We start from the raw sequence: 20,019 nt of genomic DNA on the forward strand, positions 1-20,019 counted from the left end.
TGAGAGTTGGGGAAATCTGAAGCTGTTTTGCTTTGATGACAATATCCTACTATTCCAGCAGATGGCAGTCGATCTACACAAATGTCACTTGGATCTCAAAAAAACGGACCAGGTTGAGAGTAGACCCTGATATCTGTACTGTCCAGATTGTAACGGGAATTTAAATATTTTTTAATCAAACTCTAGAAACACATACCTCTACTTATAACTGGGAAACCAAATGTTCTCAGAGAAGGACAGAATTTAAAAATTAGCTCTGTTTAAAAAAACTCAAGAATTTGGCAAGAAATTTTGATGTGTTTTCATAACTATAAGCATGTTGGGCCTGTGTTTTTTGCCCTACAATGTGTCTCCTCTCCACAAAAGTAAGTTATCCCCTTAACAAATTTTAAAAATAACATTTTGGAATGAAATGTAGGCCGTAGTTTGCCCAAGTGGATTCAATTTGCTTCCTGCATCCTCCAGGAGGCTAAAGATCCTGTTGAAGCCAGATTTCAGAAGACAACAGACTCTCAGCAGATGACACTGGCATTCGGAATCACCAGGGGCTGTAGAAAAGGCTCCTTCTGGAGAAGAGAGGCCTGGTGCTCTCTAAAAGTCCAGAAAATTCCAAGGGGGTGGATGCAAAGAGGTCTATGGCTCTCCTTAGAATTGCCTTAAAAGTACAACAAAACCTAAGTCAATGCATCTGGATCTTCATGTGAAGTCAGCCCCCTCAGGAATGTGAACTCTTAGCAGTAACCACATTTCCTCTGTTTTGTCTATAGCATGAACATATCTCTGGCCACAGAAGGCAGCCTCTCACCATGAGGTCTTCTTAATGGATTTTCTTTCTCCCCAAGGAAACCTGCCTAACTTGAGTTCAACTGAGGCTAAAACCCCTGGGATGAGGCACTCCCTATGGCTTAATCCTTGACTCATTCCACTCCTGCTATCACAGGGAGCCTATCTATTGCTCAAATTCAGGCATAGGTGGGAGAAGATCATTGGCACCAATCCAAACAATGAAAAAAATAAAGTCACACTGAAGAGGGCTACAACAGATTCCAATATGATCTGTTAGTACCAAAGAAGATGGCTTTATTCTTCTTGAGTCTACTCAAGTGAGAATAATTGGTGAGGAAGAGAGAATTCCCAGAAAGTTTCTTCCTTTTGCCTGGAATTGAACTTTTACCTTAGTAGCAATGGATAAGGTCTATGAGAAGAAAATCTGGCTTCCTTGGTTCATAAAGCCACACCAGAAAGACAAACCCGCACTGGGTACTTTTGGCATCCTTTCACTCTCCACTTACTGAGTGTGTCCCGTCTGCACACCCACTGCGCTGAGGCCTGTGTAGGCTCAGGGGTGACATGGTAGAGATGAAGAATCCAGGATCAGGGAGACATCTAAGTGTCCAGGGGCACCTCAAGGTGTTATAGGGAAACTTCTGCTAGTTCTCTTCCCACCGCGACATTCTGTGACTCCAGGGACTATGAAAAGCCCATCAAATTATGTCTTGAAGCAATCACATCAGTCTCTCTATTCATATGCCCCAATGGATAGTCCAGGTCACTGGCTGGTTATATAACATTGTTATTATATGATAATTAAAATCCTGAATCAATTCCTAATCAATACACTCGTCTTCCTATAAGTGGCATTTCCTTTGACATTTTTCTTCTCTTCAACTTTACCATGCACTTAAATGACATTAGCACCATTACACACCAACATGGGCAATGTGTTCCTCCTCCAGTCACAAAATCTTAATTTTCTATGCCATAGGTCCTTGTTTCTTACATAGCAGATTCCCACAGAAATGGTAGAGGAACAGTTTGATAACACTTTTAAAGGGGGGTTTTTCCCCACAATAGGAAGTAGGGGAGGGTGACAAAAAAGGCACAGCTCCCAAGACGTGAGGATTTGTGGTTGATCTTATTTCTCAAAACAAATGACAAAAAGAGAGTGATGTTGTGAAACTTACATCGGTGATCATCTTCCCTCTGGTCTTATTCCTCTCTCTGTGGTTGGCCCGCTTCTGTTTCTGCTGCAAAACTCTTTCCCTGGTGGTACGATACTCTAGTGCAAATTCACTGATGATCCTGCAGAACTTGTTTATATTCACTTCCCGAATTGCATAAGGTGGGTGACCCATAAAGAGCAAGAAGGAGTGAAATCTGCAAGGAAGAAAGTGATGGCAATGACTTCATTTTAAAGTAACAAAAATTACTGGTCTAAAATCTTTCCTAAGTAACCAATGAGCCAGATTCTCAGGGGAGGTCACTGTTTTTCATTCCTCAGACTTTGAGTTTCAAGAGTCTTCTCAAGAGAGAATACAAACACTTTTTCCTTGATGGAAATTATGTCTAGGTGGTAAAATTTTTCTTATCTGTAGTCTAATATTTTTCTAAATAGACATGTAAAACTTTCTTAAAATGATAAAGTAGTATTTTAAGGAAAATATTTGACAGTTTCTAGATTATATAAGAATTGAATAGGAATAAGGAAATATTGCTTAGAAATTCTTTTAATGAGGGCCAGGTGTGTGGAACATGTCTGTAATCCCAGCTACTCAGGAGATGATTGAAAGAATAGAGGTTCAATGTCAGCCCAAGCATAAAGTTGCAAGACCCTATATCAAAACAAGCCAAGTTGACGGTGCACACCTGTAATCCCAGTCACAGGGGAAGCATAGAAAGGAAGACTGCAGCTCAAGACAAGCCTGGGGCAAAACCATGAGTCCCTAACTGAAAAATAACTAAAGCAACCAAGGACTGGGGCATAGCTCCTGCCTAGTGTGGGGCCCTTCCATCTACTGGTGGAGTTCAAACTCCAGTACCATAAAAAAAAAAAAAAGATGAAAAGAAATCCCTTTAATGAATACTTGGAACAGATATGAACATATGACAGATAACATTAATGGATGGTTTATAAATATATGCTTATAAAATTTTCTGAGTATTGTTAAACATATCTTATAATATTACATACAATATTAGTTTAATTAGGAAAGACCAAGTAAGCAGAAAAAATAAGTTTATTTTATTTATAAATAAAATGTAAACTCAATTTGTAAATTAAGAGTTATTAGATCCTATGTGTTTTAAAATTTTGTAAAATAGTCAATTTCAGTTATCAGGAAATAAGAAAAAAGATAGTAGGAAACAGAGGGAAATATTTATATGAAACAAACAGCATTAAATAAATAATATCCCTATTTGTAGACAAAACCTTTTGGGTTTGACTAGTCTAGTTTATGCAGTTTGAATACGGGTGGTGTTTATTTTTTTAATGAAGGACATTTTCTTATTCTTTTTTGTGAAAAAGTATAAACTAAAGTATACAACTTGTGTTTAAACTAAAAGGGAGGTAAAAAAGTGCTAGCAAAAACTAAGAAACTCTTAGAAGAAAACAGTCTAAATCTTCATGACTTTGTATTAGACAATGCTCTTTTAGATAAGATACCAAAAGCATGAGCACCCAATGGGGGAAAAAAAAAACTAGATAAATTGAACCTCTCCAAAATTAAAACTAAATTTTTTGTTTCAAAAGGCATCACCAAGGGTGAAAAAGACAACATTTTGAATGGGATAAAATACTTGGAAATCCTGTGTAATAAGCCACTTGTATGTAGAATATATAAAGGAATCTTACAACTAAATGTTGAAAAATAGATGGATGAAGGATTTGAATAGATCTTTCTCCTAAAAAGAGACACACATAGTCTAGAAGTACATAGAAAGATGCTCGCCATCAGTCAATAGGGAATGCAAATCAAACTCACAAGGAGAGACCTTCCACTCCATACTCCTGAGAGGGCTAGAATCAGAGACAGATGAGAGTTGGTGAAATGTGGAGAAACTGGAAACCTCTTCCAACACTGGCAGGAACAGAAGATGGTTCAGCTGCTACAGAGAACAGTCTGGTAGTTTCTCAGAAAGTTAAATGTAGACCTTCCAAAAGATCTAGCAAATTTAAGTTTGTGCACATATCCCAAAGAAATGAAAACAAGTGTACACACAAGACCTTCTACACAAATGTTCACAGCAGCATTCTTCACAATAGCCAGAATGGGTCCATCCCCAGATGAATGGATAAGCAAAAAGGAAAGTCATGCAAGACCCTGCAGGACAGGCCCCACTACCTCTCTGACATCATCTCATATGACTTAATCATACTGGATCCCTGGTTTTCCTTGAATAAGCTCACCATAAGACCTCAGGCCCCTCTGCAGTGTGTAGGAAATCCTGGATGGACACAGAGGTGGAAGAACTGACAGTCTGCAGGACTTGTGGTGGTGGGAGGGGTATGGAGGCCACTCACAGCCTGACAAGTGCCAGCAGCTTGCTCTCTATGCCACAGAGAGCGCATGGATGTGCTCTTTCATCCTATACGTCATCTCCCCAGGAAGGCCTGTCTTGAGCACCTCTTGCAAAACAGAACCTTTTTGTCACTTTCCATCCCACTTGTACTCTAATTTGCTCTTCCTGGCTCTTATTGCCAACCAACATTATATATTGGATATGAAATATAGGTTATGAGATGAGGACAGGATAGACTATTGTTACTGTTCTACACATATTCCCTTCTGTCACTATTTAAGAACTTTATGAAGGAGGAATCAATGAAAAGACCATCAGTCCATAGCTGGGTTAATACTTTGTTTCATTTTTTATTTTTTGTAGCAATACTGGGTTTGAACTTAGTGCCTTGTACTTGCTAGGCAGGTAATGCCTTCAGTCCTTTTTTGTTTTAGTTATTTTTCGATGAAGTGTCATGTTTTGGAGCCCACCTCAGCACAAACCTCCTACTTACACCTCCTGCAAACCTGAAATTACAGACATGGACCACCATGCCTAGCTTTTTTGCTGACGTGTAGTCTTGCTAACTTTTTGTACAGACTGGTCTTGAACTGCAATCCTCCCAATTTCTGCCTCATAAGTAGCTGGGATTACAGGCATGAGCCACCATGCCCAACCACTTCATTCTTATTACATGACCTTTCTGGGTTCTCTTTTATATGTAACACACTCAAGACCCCTTATCCTCCTAAAACATTGTTTTTGAATCCAAAGGGCATCTCAACGTAACATATAATTTGGAACTGTAATTCAAAAATATATTTTACAAATAATGAGAGTAACAAATCAGCAAGTAAAATTCACACCTGAAAAAAAAAGATTTAAATACACATTTGAAAAGAGACCCACTATACATTCCTTTAGAAGGTGTAACTTGGAGTAAAACATTTACGTTGACTGTAACTTTTAGAATACATGACACAAAGGTCATGCAGTCATGGAGGGGCTGACTCCTTATCAGTACCCCAAGGCAGAAGTCAAAACATCTTTGGTTTGTTCCATTACCTGCCTTTTTACTGAAGTGTACCACTGAGAAGGGGTATGGCACAGGGTGGGGGAGGGATGGATTTCAGAGAATGGTCTCTGCTTCCCAATACGTGAGGTCAAAGGCTAGCCCAGCAGGCTTTCTGGGGGATGTTGGCAGGAAGGGAAGGAAAAGGAAGCAAATCAGCTGGGCTCTCAGTCTTCCATCTCTATTTCAACAAGATATCCCTGCTCTGATCAGTTCCACATATGGGGCTCCTGCTAAAGACGTCATTTGAACCCAGGTTCTTTGCTTTAGATGTCTTGGACTGGCCACCGCTGCTACCCTGGTTAGCCATGCACCTTTTACTACCATAGTGAATTTCTGGCCCATCCTGGTCATCCCTGGTAGGATGGCAATAGTGAGTAGATAGGAATTTGGGTGAGGCAGGAGCAACCATTATCCAAGTGACCAGCTTAGATGGAACAATTAGAGCACATGTATATATCTTAAAGAATAGCCTTATCACCCAAATGATTTTTTATCTGTCTGAGATAAAATGATTAATAAAACCAGGCACAACAGCTTTATAAAATTTTCATAAAATTGTTCTAGTTTCATGACATTCCAAATGGAAATTATTTATTTGCTTATTTTTTTTTTTAAGTTGGAAATTGCTTGTATCATACAAAGCATGAAGGGTCAAACCAGCTCATATTCCCTACATCCCCTCTTTACTCATGTTAAAAGCATAGTGTTCTTTAATTTCAGTAAGAAATTTGATAAAATCTCTTATAAAATTCTTCTTTCCAAAGGGCAATGGGAAGTTCAAGATGAAGTGTAGTTAGGGGGATTTAAAGTTAAACAACTAAATCCCACAAATCCGTATTAGTGGATAGTTGTCAATCTAGAGGGAAGATTTTTATACCTCATTTCTGTCCTGTTCAACATTTTAAAACCATACCCTCTGTTTTTTTTCAACAGTCTGTATCAAATGACCAAGGAAATATAATTATCAAAGCAGCAAATGACACAAGCTGAAAGGAGGTGAATGTGAAGACAAGAGAATAAGATTTTTGAAAGTCCCAGGTAAGTTCAAGAAAGATGAAAGAAGGAAAGGAGAGGTGAGGAGAGAAGGATGGAGAGAGAGGGTCCTACACCAATATTCTGTGATGAAGCACAGAAGAAAGTGGTGGCTCAAAGCTGGAAACACCCTTGCCTGGGAAGTTAGAAGACCAGGGTTCTAGTCCCGGCTGTTACCACTTACTAGAGGACGAGCCCTGGACAGCCACAGAGCCATGCTAGATCCCAGCCAGCCTTTTTGTGGGTAAAGCAAGGCCTGGTCAATCACTGCTGTGTCTCCAGGGTCCTTTTGGATCCTGTGACTCTGAGGAAGGCTTGTCCATAGGACAGAACCTTCGGTGGAGCCCAGCCCTCACTCAGGCATGTATGGTGAAGAGCAGCTGCTGGAGAATTCACCATTGCAAGGCCCTCAGAGGCCAGACTGCAGACCTGAAAAGGGAGAAACTTTTTTCACAAGCAGAGTTGCCTTGCAAGGGAGTAGGCTCTTTGTAGGTGAAACTGCTCAAGAGGAGGCATTCAATTTATTATAGATCTTACAAATGCAATTCCTGATTAGGTGGGACCTTTGGATCAAATTATCTGTGACATTTCTACCAACTTCAAGATCCAATGGCATTCTATTTTTGTGTAAGAAAAATTAAGTATCCATGAAATTGTTAAACGTGTCTCACAGTATACTTGCTATGCGCTGAGGATATCTGGTAACATTTTTATAAACTTAACCTTCAAATCCTGGCTTGCAAAATATTTCCAACAATACTGATCTCTCTCTAAGTTTGATATACTTACCTGTTAATTATTCTTCTATGCACAATCTTCAAAATTATAATTCGTTCTGCACAGTCTTTTAGAAACTCTGACATCCGTTGCTTTAAAACTGGTTTCATTTCATGTTTTGCAATAGCCTTGAGGTGATCCCATGAAGCTTTGCATCTTCTCTCCATCTGACATAAATTATCCTGAAGTTGATCAAAGTCAACCTGAAAACAGAGAGGGAACACTGCAAATGTGCTGAAACCACTGGACACCAACCTGAACTGGGAGACCACAGTGCCTCCAGAAAGAAACAAAACATCATAACCAAATCTACATCTTGAAATACAAACATATTTATGGTCTGGAAATCATTCACATGTGAATTTGTTATTATCTCCACATCGATCTTCAGTGATAAAACTGTTCTCCAAGTGAACCCAATACCCAAGTCACCTTTTCTTGCCCTATTTGGAAAGAAATGTTCTGAAAGTCTTTGAGAACTGTAAATTAAAACATGAAATGAAAGAACCTAGTACAAGATGAACTGAGTAGATGTCTCATAAAACTTTTCATAGCACTATTGTTCTACTGGGATAATATTTTAGAAGTATAATATTGTAGAAGCAACCTAGTCATACATGAATGACTCTGTTATGCCAGGGCCAGCTCATGGGTGGTCAGCTTCTCTTCAGCATGATCTCCTGCATGATTTGGGTGGCAAATTATTTTGTTCATCTACCATCCACACATTCAACCAACACTCATGGAGGACCTAGTACACACCAGTCCCCATATCAGGCATTAAATATACAAAGACAAATACAGAATGCAACCAAATTCATACCTTAAAGAGCCTCACCATCCTATAGAATGGGCTCACAAAACTCTGAAGAATATAATGCACCCACCAGACCTGTGTTAAGGGGCTGGGAATGAGATCTTGAAATGAAAATTATGCAAAGAACAGGTGACAGAGCACCAGTGTTGTATTCAGGGAAGTGCAAATAGTTTGGATGACTGAAATGGCCTGAATGGGGTTTTCTAAAGTAATGCTTTAATAAAAATTCTAGACTAAAAATTACATGAATCAAAGAGTTATTTAGTCATAAAAATATACTTGAGAGTCACATTTAATGGAGATGAGAACTGGGAAAGAAACTGAGAGTGACAGAACGAGAGAATTAGATTAGCAAGTGGGCAGGCTGGAGGGGGACTGAGATGGATAGGGAGTGAACAATAGTGGGACACGTAAGAGTGTGGCAAATAGAGGAGCAGAAGAGCAAGGAGGTGAGCTGCCACTGCTCAAATGCCAACGACCATGGTGACCAGGGTCTGGAGAAGAATGACCAGAAAAAAAAGGGACTTGCTGGAGTGAATATAAACTACTAGCTCCACCCTCAGGACAAGGGAAGGGATCAAGTTAATACAGGCAGAACTGTGAGATGATCTGTGACACTCAACAGGAACAGCACTTGGAGCACAGAGGATGCCCTATGGCCAGAAAGGAGAGGGCACAGACTGGATTTCTTGGGTCATGGAGCCAAAAAGGCTCTGGGACTGAAGGCTGAGAAGAGGCAGCAGATGACCTCATGGCCTCCTGTTGCCAGCGACACAAACCTGGGTCAACAATTATCTTCAGTAATTGCCAAAGTTAGTGCTCAGGGACTATCTGCAGTCCTAATCTATATGGTCAATCAAGCATAAGTTATGTCTCTATTAGGTAAATGACAACTAAGCATCCAGTAGACTTTTGGGAAAGGCCTGATACTGAGGGGAGCTGATGCCCTAGGGCAGCCTCTGGGGTCAGGTTCGGTCTGTGTTGGGACTCCTAGTCCAGGACCACTTTGGTTATAGCCAGCTCAGTTGGGGTAGCCCTAGGTAAAACTGAAGGACTGCACAAGAATGGAACTGATTTGTTCTGGGTGGCTCTAGAAAAGACCAAGATGAAGGGGATCCAGACAGTCAGACAGACTTTGTCTGTAATTCCTAATAAAACTGTCTTCTGATGAGATGCTCATGGGAATGTTGGGACAGCAGCTCGAGGACCCTCTGCTGGGACACTCAGAGGGGCTTTCTGCCTTGGTTAGAATACTGAATACTTGTAAAGACCACAGAGTGCCTGTCACAGAATAACAAGTGCTTGTTAAGTAGAGGACTCTGTTCTGAGAAGCCCTTTGGCAGCTTTGAGTTGGGGAAAGCTAGGCTAGGCCTCTTTTCACTTCAGGGCAGATATGCTATCAAGCCAACTGAGGGGTCTTGCTTGGTGCATCTGGTGGCTGCCAGCCTTTGACTCCTGAGGCAGGCAAAGGAGGCCCCCACAAGCCAGTCCTGTGGTAGAAGACAAAGAGAGTGAGAGCTCCTGCAAGGAGACCTTCACTGCTGCCCACCCCATTCCTTGCCCACCTTGCCCTCTACTCCGTCTCCTCATCTCGCACTGAACTCTGATGTATCCCAGCACTATTAGCTTCTACTCCCCACCCCATTTAGTTACCAGGAGATTCCTTCATGCTGGCTTGACTGCTGTGTCCTGTTGAAGGGTGCCTCCAACTCAGCAAGCTTCCTAAGCTTCTATGACCTTCATTTCTCCCAGTTCTCCCTCAGTGATTCTCCTACGCTGGAGGCAGCTAGGTGGTCCACATATCGCAACTCTCGTTTCTACTAAACCACATGCTCATGGAGACACTAGCTCTGCACTCACTTTAAGAGGTTGCAGCTGAAGGGCCAACGCTATATACTATTTACAACCCTATAAAAACGTTCCCTGTGTGTAAGATCATTGGGATGGACAATCTGTAAGCAACGGGGCCAGGCCTGCCCTGTTTCCTGGCTCCATGCCTCACTGAAGGTCCTACGGACATCTCAGGAGGAGCCAGAGGGCGTCTTTTTGCCGTTTGCCTACCTAAGAGACAGACTGTGCAGTTGTAATGTTCTGGAGACTCCAGCCTGGTGAGTAACACTTTCAAGAGTGGATGAGGGAGTGAGGACTTGGATGGCAGGCTTGTCTTACGTACCTCAGTAGGAAAGAATCTGACCAAGAACCAGAGATAGGAAAAAGATCTTAAAAGTTCATTAGAAACAGCATAAAACGAGTCATATTCACAAACTCCAGAGCAGGGAATGCAGGCAGCACTGAATGTCTTTCTTAATACAGCATGTGCGCCTCTGAGTGACACATAAAGATCCAACAGCAGACGCCGGGGCAACACTGGCTCCTCTGTGTCCATGGACGTACCTTGGCTGACCTGGTGATGGCTCCGATCTCTGAGTACAGATCAGAGCTGTCTGGAAAGTTTTCCACCACCATGGTGCACACATGGTGGAGAAGAGACTGCTTGTGCACTGTGTCTTTGACTTCTGGAACCTTCTCGAGGTAGCTTAACTCAAACGCTTTGGCCTGTTTGATGACATTAAATAAAAGATGAGAAAAATGTTTTATGTAGGCTCTTAGAATTGCATAGAATCAATACCCTGCTATTTCAGCCCAGAATTTGGTTTCTCTGTGACTGAAGCTGTAGGGTCACACACTCCATCCTCCCATCACCGACTGCTTATGGAGCAGCCACACTGGAAAGGAAGTTGAGTCTCCAGCCCTTTCCCACCACAGTCCCAAGCCACACCCCGGAGCTCACCCCTCAATCAGAGTGTCAAGGGACTGAGTCTCTACGTCTGAGTACCGACAGCTTCTTTCTCCCCTGACCCTGCTTCCTGTCTACTTTCTGACCAGAGCAAGCCCAAAAGGAAGAACGACAAAGTTACTTTAAAAAAATTCAGAATGTGCATTAACACAAATATTTGAGTGATAAGCTCAGGGGAAAAGAAAAACAGGGCAGAAGAAAATTTCTCAATGTCAATTTTGAGAGCAACAGTTTGTAAGGAAAAGTGTGCTTATTTTCCTAAGCTTCCTAACTTATAGCAAGGTTCACCTTCAAATAAATGGGCCCAAATAAATAAATGTCTGAAGGTCAAAATTCCTTCTGCTTTTCAGCAAGACAAACAACACAAAAGCTGTTGTACTGTGCTTTAGGGAGACCAGAGGTATAGCCTCCTGAGGTAAATGGCAGGCAGGGATTTAGTGACAAGAGAGGCAAGAGGATAGGAGTTAGGGAAGACTTACATTAGTTCCATTTAGAAAGTTTCCAATGGCTAGGAGGGTAGACAGGATATAGCCCAGGGTTTTATTGTTTTCCAACTGGTCTATTCCTTCCTTCAGGTCCAAAAGTGGTTCTGCCACTTCCTTTCAGTTAAAAAAAATATATGAAAAAGAAGATACATGTTGGCTTTCTTTTTTCTTTTTCAGAATAAGGTAACAAGAAGCAGAGTTCTCCCCAGCACAGAGCAATCTCACCTGATGAGCATTTTCTCCCAGGTACAACAAAGTGCCAAAAGGCAACAAGGAGTCTAATCTACAAAATTCCATGGTGGAGATCAAGCAGAGCTCATCCTGGGGTGACAAAGGCTCTGTCTTCCCTGGTCTTCCTATTGTCTAAGCCTAAGCATGACCTGCAGGTCATTCCTCCCCTCACTCTGCTCCTGACCATGGCTGACTTTCAAGACAATCTTCTTTATAATGCCCCTTTAGCATCTAGACCACAGGCCTCCTCTTTGCCTTTCCTCCTTCTAGGCAGATGATTCTAGAAACTCTCCTCACTATCACTGGACCACCCTGTTCTCCTCCCCTCCTCTCTAGGCACTCCATGATGGCTACCCTTTTGCCAGGGTTACTCATTAGAAGGTCACAGTCCTTGTTATTACCATTCCCCTAGACCTTTCGCTTGCCCTGTAGTCTCACTGTCTGTCTGTCTATCTCTCTCTCTTTGCTCCTCCCCACCCCACATCCCTACTGGGGCCATCCCCTTGCCTGTATCTCAAAGCCAGGAAGTTCAGCTTGAGTTTCTCCAGCATCCTTGCTTCTGCTAGGGTGGCCCTGCCAGTCCCCAACTAATATTGGGTCAGTTGCCTGCTTCCTCCAAGGTGTTGCCAGAGAGTCACCTAAGTGTACAGACTGGCTTTGCAACTGAGTTATACCAGTTGCCTTAGCAGTCCTAGGCATCTTCATCCCTGCTTGATTCTCTAGTAAATTCAAATACAATACAGGTTGAATACTGCTTATCGAAATTACTTGGGACCAGAAGGGTTTCTGATTTTGGATTTTGGGGAGTATTTTGTAACATCTGCATATAAATAATGAGATATCTTGGAGACAGGACCCAAGTCTAACCATGAAGTTCACTTACGGTTCATATAAGCCTCTTAAACACTGAATATAATTTTATACAATGTTTTAAATATACTTGTGTTTTGATTGCAACATATGATATGAGATCAGGTGTGATATTTTCCATTTGTGGCATCAGGTTGGTCCTCAAAATGTTTTGGATTTTGGAACATTTGGATTTCAGAGTTTTGGATTACAGATGCTCAACCTGTGTTTTCCCCCTGGAGTCCCTAAAACCCACTGACACCCAACTGGCCCTCAGTATATGATCTTGCTACCTCATTTGCCAGAAGACGGAGATATATGGCCGGTACGCTGGGGCTTCTGAATCTTTTGCTCTAGGAAATTACACTCATTTAAGCTCCCCTGCAGTATGCCATCCATTTTTCCAGTTCCTTCTCTACTGGCTCCTACTCAGCATACAAAAATACTCCCACTGCCAGTCCAGGAAGGATGCCTGGGTCTTACACTTCCTATTCAAGAGGAGTTTCTCAGTGCCTTCCCCATCGAGGTCTCTTTCCTTCCAGTCATCTCAGTACTTTCAATCTACCTCATCTTCACTTTTCTACTGAGGATGTTTTCCGGAAGGCACTTCAGTACCTGCCAAACTGTCATGGTCAATGGCAGCTTAGGTGATTCTCATCAGATGGAAGGATGACAGAAAATTCTCTATATTATGCTATTCTGTATATTCCAAATTTTATACAACAAAAATACAGAGGAAATTTTTTTTATTTTTAAAAAAATCATTTACCCGGTGCTCACAATCAAGGGTCTGAGGCTACTGCCAGGCAGGCACTTTGGCAGGCTGATTATGACTCAGCATAGACACAACTTACATCACTCAGTGTTAGTGATGATACAACAATGTCACATCAACTCACCCTCCAAATCCTGTGTCAAGAATGATACTTCACTAGCTTAGTCGCCATTAATGTACAAAAAAAAATCAGCTTTCTCAGTACTGGGGCTACAGAATTGACTGCCTCACTTGCAAAGTTCTTACCTTTTCTGTGGTTTCATAGTCCATTTTAAACGCCCAGAGGTGGAGCCGAGCCGAAAGTTCGCTGATGGAGGAGAGTATGAGGAGGAATTGCTCTGCACTGCCCAAGGGCACTTCAGGGTTGGCCAGTTGAGCTTCCTGGATTTTCTGCTTCTCCTCTTCGGTGGGAATCATGGTTAGAATTTTCTGGAACGGTGGACCCAATTCTTTCTTAGTGATGGACCCAATTCTATCCTTCCATGTTTTCAAATTCCTATTACAGTTTCCCAACTAGGTAGTAGAAATATTCTATTTTTAAATCACATACAGACATTATATTATCATAATTAAATATATGTTAAACAACTTGCCCCAAATTTTCTGAGCCTGACATGTGAAAGATATTTTAGGCAAAAAAGGGAGTGGAAGGTGAGAGAAAGATGAAAGAAGATTGAAGAACAACTCCCTGTTCCCTAAGAATGGGGAATGGCGCAAGTGGTAGAGCGCCTGCCAAGTAAGCGTGAGGGTCTGGGTTTTGGTGGTTTCACTACCATCAAACACATGACTGGAATATGTCAAGAATATCTGGTCTGTAGTACTTCTCATGGATTAATTTAAGAGCTTTACAAAAATTTTCCATTTACAAAGAACTCACATTGACTTTTGTTCATGCTGAAAAACTTACATAGAAATGATAGTACTTTGAATAATATCAAACTCAAGTCTAAGGAAAAAAGTAATTATGGAGTTTATAAAGAGAAATATCTACCTGCTAGTGAGTACAGTGTATCTTTTTATTTTTATTTGTTTCTGGTAAAAATCAAATGTGAAAGGCAGAAAAAGCAAAAAGAATAAGAATGATTATGATTCTTACAGGTTCAAATTCCTTAGCAATTATATTTTTAAAAAAGATAAAAATTCTCCTTTTTAACCTTACCATTCTTACTTAACATGTTATGGTATTCCTAGCCACGCACAAAAAGTGGGGGGATAAAAATCATACAGACTAGAAAAGGTAGAATTGTTCCTATTTGCAGATGACATGATTGTTTATATAGAAAATTTATGAAGAATCTACAAAAAAATTTCTAAAACAAAAAATGAGTTCAATAATGTTGCATGATGTAAGATAAAAATCTACTTTATTTCTACATATTGATAATGAAATTATTATAGGTCATAAATTAATATATAATATTTATGATCTGTACTTTGAAACTAGAAAATGCTGATGAATGCAATCAAAGAGGATGTAATAATAAATGGAGAGAGCTTCCATGTTCATGAACTGAAAAACTCAGAGTCAAGATGTTAATTTCCTCCCAGATTTATCTATAGACTTAATTCTAACACTAGCAAAATTTTTGGCAGATATACAAAAAGCTGATTCTAAAGGTTATAGAGATAAGGGCAAAATAGTTTCTGCTGGGTATTGAGGGGGGGAGCGGGAGGGGGCGGAGTGGGTGGTAAGGGAGGGGGTGGGGGCAGGGGGGAGAAATGAACCAAGCCTTGTATGCACATATGAATAATAAAAGAAAAATGAAAAAAAAAATAAAGGTTATAGAGTAAGGAAGAAGAACTAGGATAATCACAATGAATTTGAAAAAAAATAAGCTTAGAGGAATCACACTATCTGATTTTAACTGTAAAGCTATAGTAATTAGGACAATGTGACATTAACAAAAAGATAGACATGCTGATCAATGGTACAGAAAAGTCCAGAAACAGGCCGACAAATATGGCCCACTGATCATGACAAAAGTGCAGACTATTCAACAGAGAAAGGATTATATTTTCAATAATAGTGTTGAAACAACTGTATTCCAAATGCAAAATAAATAAATAAACCTCAATTTAAACCTTCTTTTTTATATATAAAGAAACTCAAAATGAATCACAGATCTAAAATGAAAATACAACACCATAAAATTTTAGAAGCAAATGTAAGTAAAAATCTGTGTTTCACATTAGGCAAAAAAATTCTTAGACATGATACCAAAACAGAAGAGACTGATGAAGTAAACTACATCCAAATTAATTTGTTTTTCTCCATGAAAGACAATGGTAAGATAATGAAAGACAAACTATAATAAACAGAAGTTACCCCATGACCCTGCCATTCTACTCCTGAACATTTACTCTAGAAAAATGAAAACTTAGGTTGCCAAAACTGGGTCAAGTTAAACACTCTTCAGTGAATGAATAGATAAATTATGGTACATTCCTAGAATGGAACAATTTTCAGCAATAACTGGATGGTTCTGTAGATACATAGAATAACTTGGACAAATCTCAAAGGCATCATGCTGACTGAATGAAGGCAATCTCAAAAAAGTTGCACACTGTCAGAGAAGTCAAAACTGTAGTGATGGAGAGGCAACTGTGGTTGCCAGGGACTACAGGATGCAACTACCAAACGGTAACACAGCAGTGTCACGGGGAAACGAGGCTGTTTTAAATCCTGATTGCAGTGATTATTACAGGTGTTTATACATGCTTTAAAACTCATAGAACGGCATACCAAAAATGTCAATTTTATTCTACATTACACAAAAAATTATTTTTTAAATAGCAAAATAAGCTGGGCAATTGATACCAGCTAACAAATCTGTGTGTTTTTACAATGGTGCATCAGGATATATATTTTGGGTAGAAGCATCCGGAGTTTGAGGAGGCTCTTTTCTTAACTTTCCTTTTTTTTTTTTTTTCCTGGTGGGTCTGGGGTTTGAACTCAGGGCTTTGTGCTTATAAAGCAGGCACTGTACTGCTTGAGCCACACCTCCAGTACATTTTGCTTTGGTTATTTTTAGAGATGGGGTCTCTTGAACTAGTTGCCTGGCTATCCTTGAATCATGAACCTCCTGATCTCAGCCTCCCAAGTAGCTAGGATTACAGGCATGAGCCACTGGCACTTGGCTGAGGAGAGTATTAACAGGGAGGGATAGCTCTAGTTTATAGAAAGCCAGTGATGCACAATTGCATTGAAGATGTATATTCTGAGTTGTAGTCAGACTGAGGTTGCAGAAAGTGATGCTTCAGACATGTCCTCCTTCAATCTGCTCTCCATTCTGGCTCCACACTAAGGCTGGATGGGTAGAATTTGAGCATCAGAACAGATATCTAGCCAAAGTGCTTTTTGCTCACCCACTGCCTGGATAAAACCCCACTGTCCACATAGCTGGCATTAAAAAACAACCAGAACAATTCAAGCAGAAATTGCCTTAAAAACATTCATGGTTTGTTGGAATATCACTCAGCCATAAGGAAAAATGAAATTATGTCCTTTGCAGGAAAATGGATAGAACCGAAGCCACAATGCTAGGCGAGATAAGCCAAGCTCAAAAGAACAAATATCACATGTTCTCACTCACTTGTGGAACACAGACCTCAAACGATGATAGTACCACTAGAAATAATAATAATGATGGGAACACGAATGCCAACAGCTCTGGCAGGATCTGTGGGACTGAGGAGTGGAAAAGGAAAGGATACTCAGGGGTGATGAGGATGAAGTAAGCTACATATAAACATATGAAGACAGCATGATGAAGCCAAACACTGAAAAGAGAGGAGGCAGGAGGAGGGAATGGAAATATAATGGAGAGTTGAACTTGTTTAAAGTAACTGTACATGTATATAGAATTATCAAAATGAAATCACCTCGTATTATTCATGTATGCTAATTAAAAAATTAAATTAGAAAACATCCATGATTTGAACTCAGCTAGTTATCAAAAGGAAAGCTTCACTAAAACTATATTTTAATTTCCTTATTCCTTAAATTGTTTTAGGCATGACAAGAATTCCAGAACAAAATCTTGCCAATACCTTTTATAATCTTCAGAAGACATTTTCTTGCAATGATTTTTGCTGCTTTGTTCCTCTGAGAAAGTAATCAAACATTTTTACTTTTTAGCTTCTCTGACTAATTTAAACCATTTGGTCACTGTTGAAGATTTATGAGGTTGCCTCCTGCCAGTTTACTTATTTTTTTTTTTACACATCACTGACAATAAAAAAAGCCACAAGACAGTGAGACAGCAGGTCAAAGCCACCTCCTGTGAGCTGGTGGCCCTTTGTTCCACAAGCAAATGATAATGGGATGCATACAAGATGGGATTTCTGACTGACTTTTCTATCACATCAATAGGTTTATTGATAATTTTATGATCACCATCTGGTTTTGCAGGAAAAGAAACATCAAAAAAGACCACAATGTGATAACCTCAGTGTTTGTAGTTTTCTCCCATTTATATCTGAAAGGCCTATTTCAGAGAAAAATGCAAAATTATCCATTTTAATGGTTTCAAATACTATTGAGTTTGACCATTTCACTTACCTACCAATGACACCATAACCAGGAATCATTTTGCTTGGTGATTTTGTTTTCATTTGTATAGTACTGGGGTTTGAACTCAAGGCCTTGAGCTTGCTAGGCAAATCCTCTACCAATTGAACCACACCTCCAGCCCTTGCTTTGAACAGAACCCTGGCTACAACTTCAAATAAGAATCTACCATAAGGATTCTGGTGACAACAGCAGAAAGTTGGAGAACTCAGGGCTAAGCCTCATTTGCATACAACTTGGTATATTCTCAGGAGAAAATGACATTCTACCTGTGTACTTACTTTCTTGTAGCAACTAAATAGAAACCTTAAAACACTTGGTAGTATCTTCTTTCATTCTAAGGATTCATTGTGGCTCAATAGGACAGAAATTATTATATTGAACTTGCAGATGAAACATAAAAACATATGCTGGAAGCTAGGTTTCAATAACAAGGCAAAATTAGAGAACCACCTAGAGATTGGTCCTCATCTCCTAGCACCAGCTCCATAGTTGATGGGGATTCAACTAGAAATTAATGCATGGCTGAATCCAATTTTCAGAGTATTCTGGTTCCACAGTTCCACTGAGCCTTTCCACGGGCAGGCTTACCTGCGTGTGCTCGGTACCTGCTCAGACTCCTGAACACAGGCTTTGTGCAACACAAACTACTTAGAAAGATGCTCTAGTTTTTGGATGTATTTCTAAGGGAAACTTATGTTTCCAGGATGCTGTCAAGCATGACAGCCAAATTGAGCCAAGCCAAATGTCATTTGAGACCATTTGATTATGCCACCCTTTGAGTAGACCACACTCTAAAAATAAAAAAAGGAAAAAGGAAAAAACTTTATATTTCCATTTGTGATAATCTGAGGAAAATATCATTTAGCTCCTTAGAGATGGCCCTAAAATAATTTTCTAAACTTTAATACTCTTTTTCTTAATGAAGTGAACTACTCCCTCAGGTTTGCATGAGGAACCCAGATGCATACCATTGGTTGCTAAGCAAAGCCACAGGATGTCATTTAATACAACCTAATTACATTTAGGGACACAGAGCTTTCAAATGGCCCTATTAAGCCATGGTGCCAGGCCACAGTGCATGTATCCAAGAAACAGACGGTTTGGCTGAAAGCCCTTTGGACATTAGCTGGAAATCTTATTAGCAAAGATCTGTAAGTTCACAACTGCCATCTCTTCTTAGTCTCAATTTAACTCTTTAATCACAAGACCACTAAACAAGGTCTGGGTGCTGGCCGGCACATGAATCTAGATCATCTATGTCACTAGGGTCCCTGAGATCAGTGTAGAGAAAACAGATGATCACAGGATGTCCTGGATTCCAAGTTTTCCAAAAGGGCCTTTTCTACTGGAATCTTCCCAACCATGTTCAAGAATTGCTGAGGGATATGCACAGTCCCTGGATTTCCACAAGCAGCCTCCTAATCCAGGATTCTCAGTCCTGGAGCTTTCACCCCAGTGGGAAGTTTAACAATGTCTGGAGACATTCTGGAGGGTGGGCAGAGAGCTGAAGTGGGGGAGCGTAACCACTAATATCTAGTGGGTAGAGGCCAGGGGTGCTGCTGAGCATCCCATAGTACACAGGGCCTCTGGACAACAAAGGTTTTCTAGCCCCAAACATCCATAGTATTGAGTTTGAGAAACTTTGCTTTAAAGGGAAACTGATAAAAATGTGCTCCAAGTGCTGTTGTGATGAAATACGTTGTGACACATGACACAACAAATCTTGTAAGAGCCTACCAGTGTTTTCTGTGGCTGACTTCTCACTTCCTATTGTTCCCTAGATCAGCTATTTCTGGGTGGATCACCATAGGTACCAGCACTGTGGGGTGCACTGTGTTGCTTCCTGCATGTTCCTCAGTCCCCCTTTGATTCTCTCTCATTCTGTGTGGCACATGGCCCAGGCCTAAGGGCTGCTCCTGGCCCAGCCATCCCCAAGTCTCACAGTGTGGACCCAGGCTCTGGAGTTCATATCTGCTCAACCTCTCACAGGCTCGTGAGGTTAGCACAGACAATGCTGGAACTCATGTTCATCATCAAGACAGGGAGTATAAAACTGGTATGTATCTCACAAGCTTTTGATGAGAATCTGAGTAAAGCACATAGCTGGTGCCTGGCCCACAATGTGAGACCTGTGAAAGTCAGATCTACTGCTGTGTTTTATCCCAATACCCATCAGCATTACTGTTATTATCATCATTCCTTCCTGGATCAGAAGGGTGCTCAACTAGAAACTGGTTAGACAGGGAGAAAAAAAAATTTGGTTCATTCTAAAGTCCAAGTAATTTATTATACCTGAAACCTTCCCCCATCCAGGGAGAACTACATTT

At 40.5% G+C, this 20,019-nt stretch overlaps 1 protein-coding gene across 13 annotated transcripts in view; it reads right to left on the reverse strand.

Moving 5' to 3' along the window:
* Positions 1 to 20,019, reverse strand: part of Fhod3 (formin homology 2 domain containing 3) — a 489,096-nt gene that overhangs the window by 24,387 nt on the left and 444,690 nt on the right. For all 13 annotated transcript variants that reach the window (XM_074069983.1, XM_020174902.2, XM_074069991.1 and 10 more), the window contains 5 exons: positions 13,366 to 13,548; positions 11,259 to 11,378; positions 10,377 to 10,538; positions 7,178 to 7,368; positions 1,965 to 2,157 (listed from right to left, as the gene is read on the reverse strand). In XM_074069983.1, coding sequence (XP_073926084.1) covers positions 1,965 to 2,157; positions 7,178 to 7,368; positions 10,377 to 10,538; positions 11,259 to 11,378; positions 13,366 to 13,548 — 849 coding nt within the window. The remainder of the gene's footprint in view (positions 1 to 1,964; positions 2,158 to 7,177; positions 7,369 to 10,376; positions 10,539 to 11,258; positions 11,379 to 13,365; positions 13,549 to 20,019) is intronic.

Source organism: Castor canadensis, chromosome 4, assembly GCF_047511655.1.
Source record: "Castor canadensis chromosome 4, mCasCan1.hap1v2, whole genome shotgun sequence".
Lineage (NCBI taxonomy): Eukaryota > Metazoa > Chordata > Mammalia > Rodentia > Castoridae > Castor > Castor canadensis.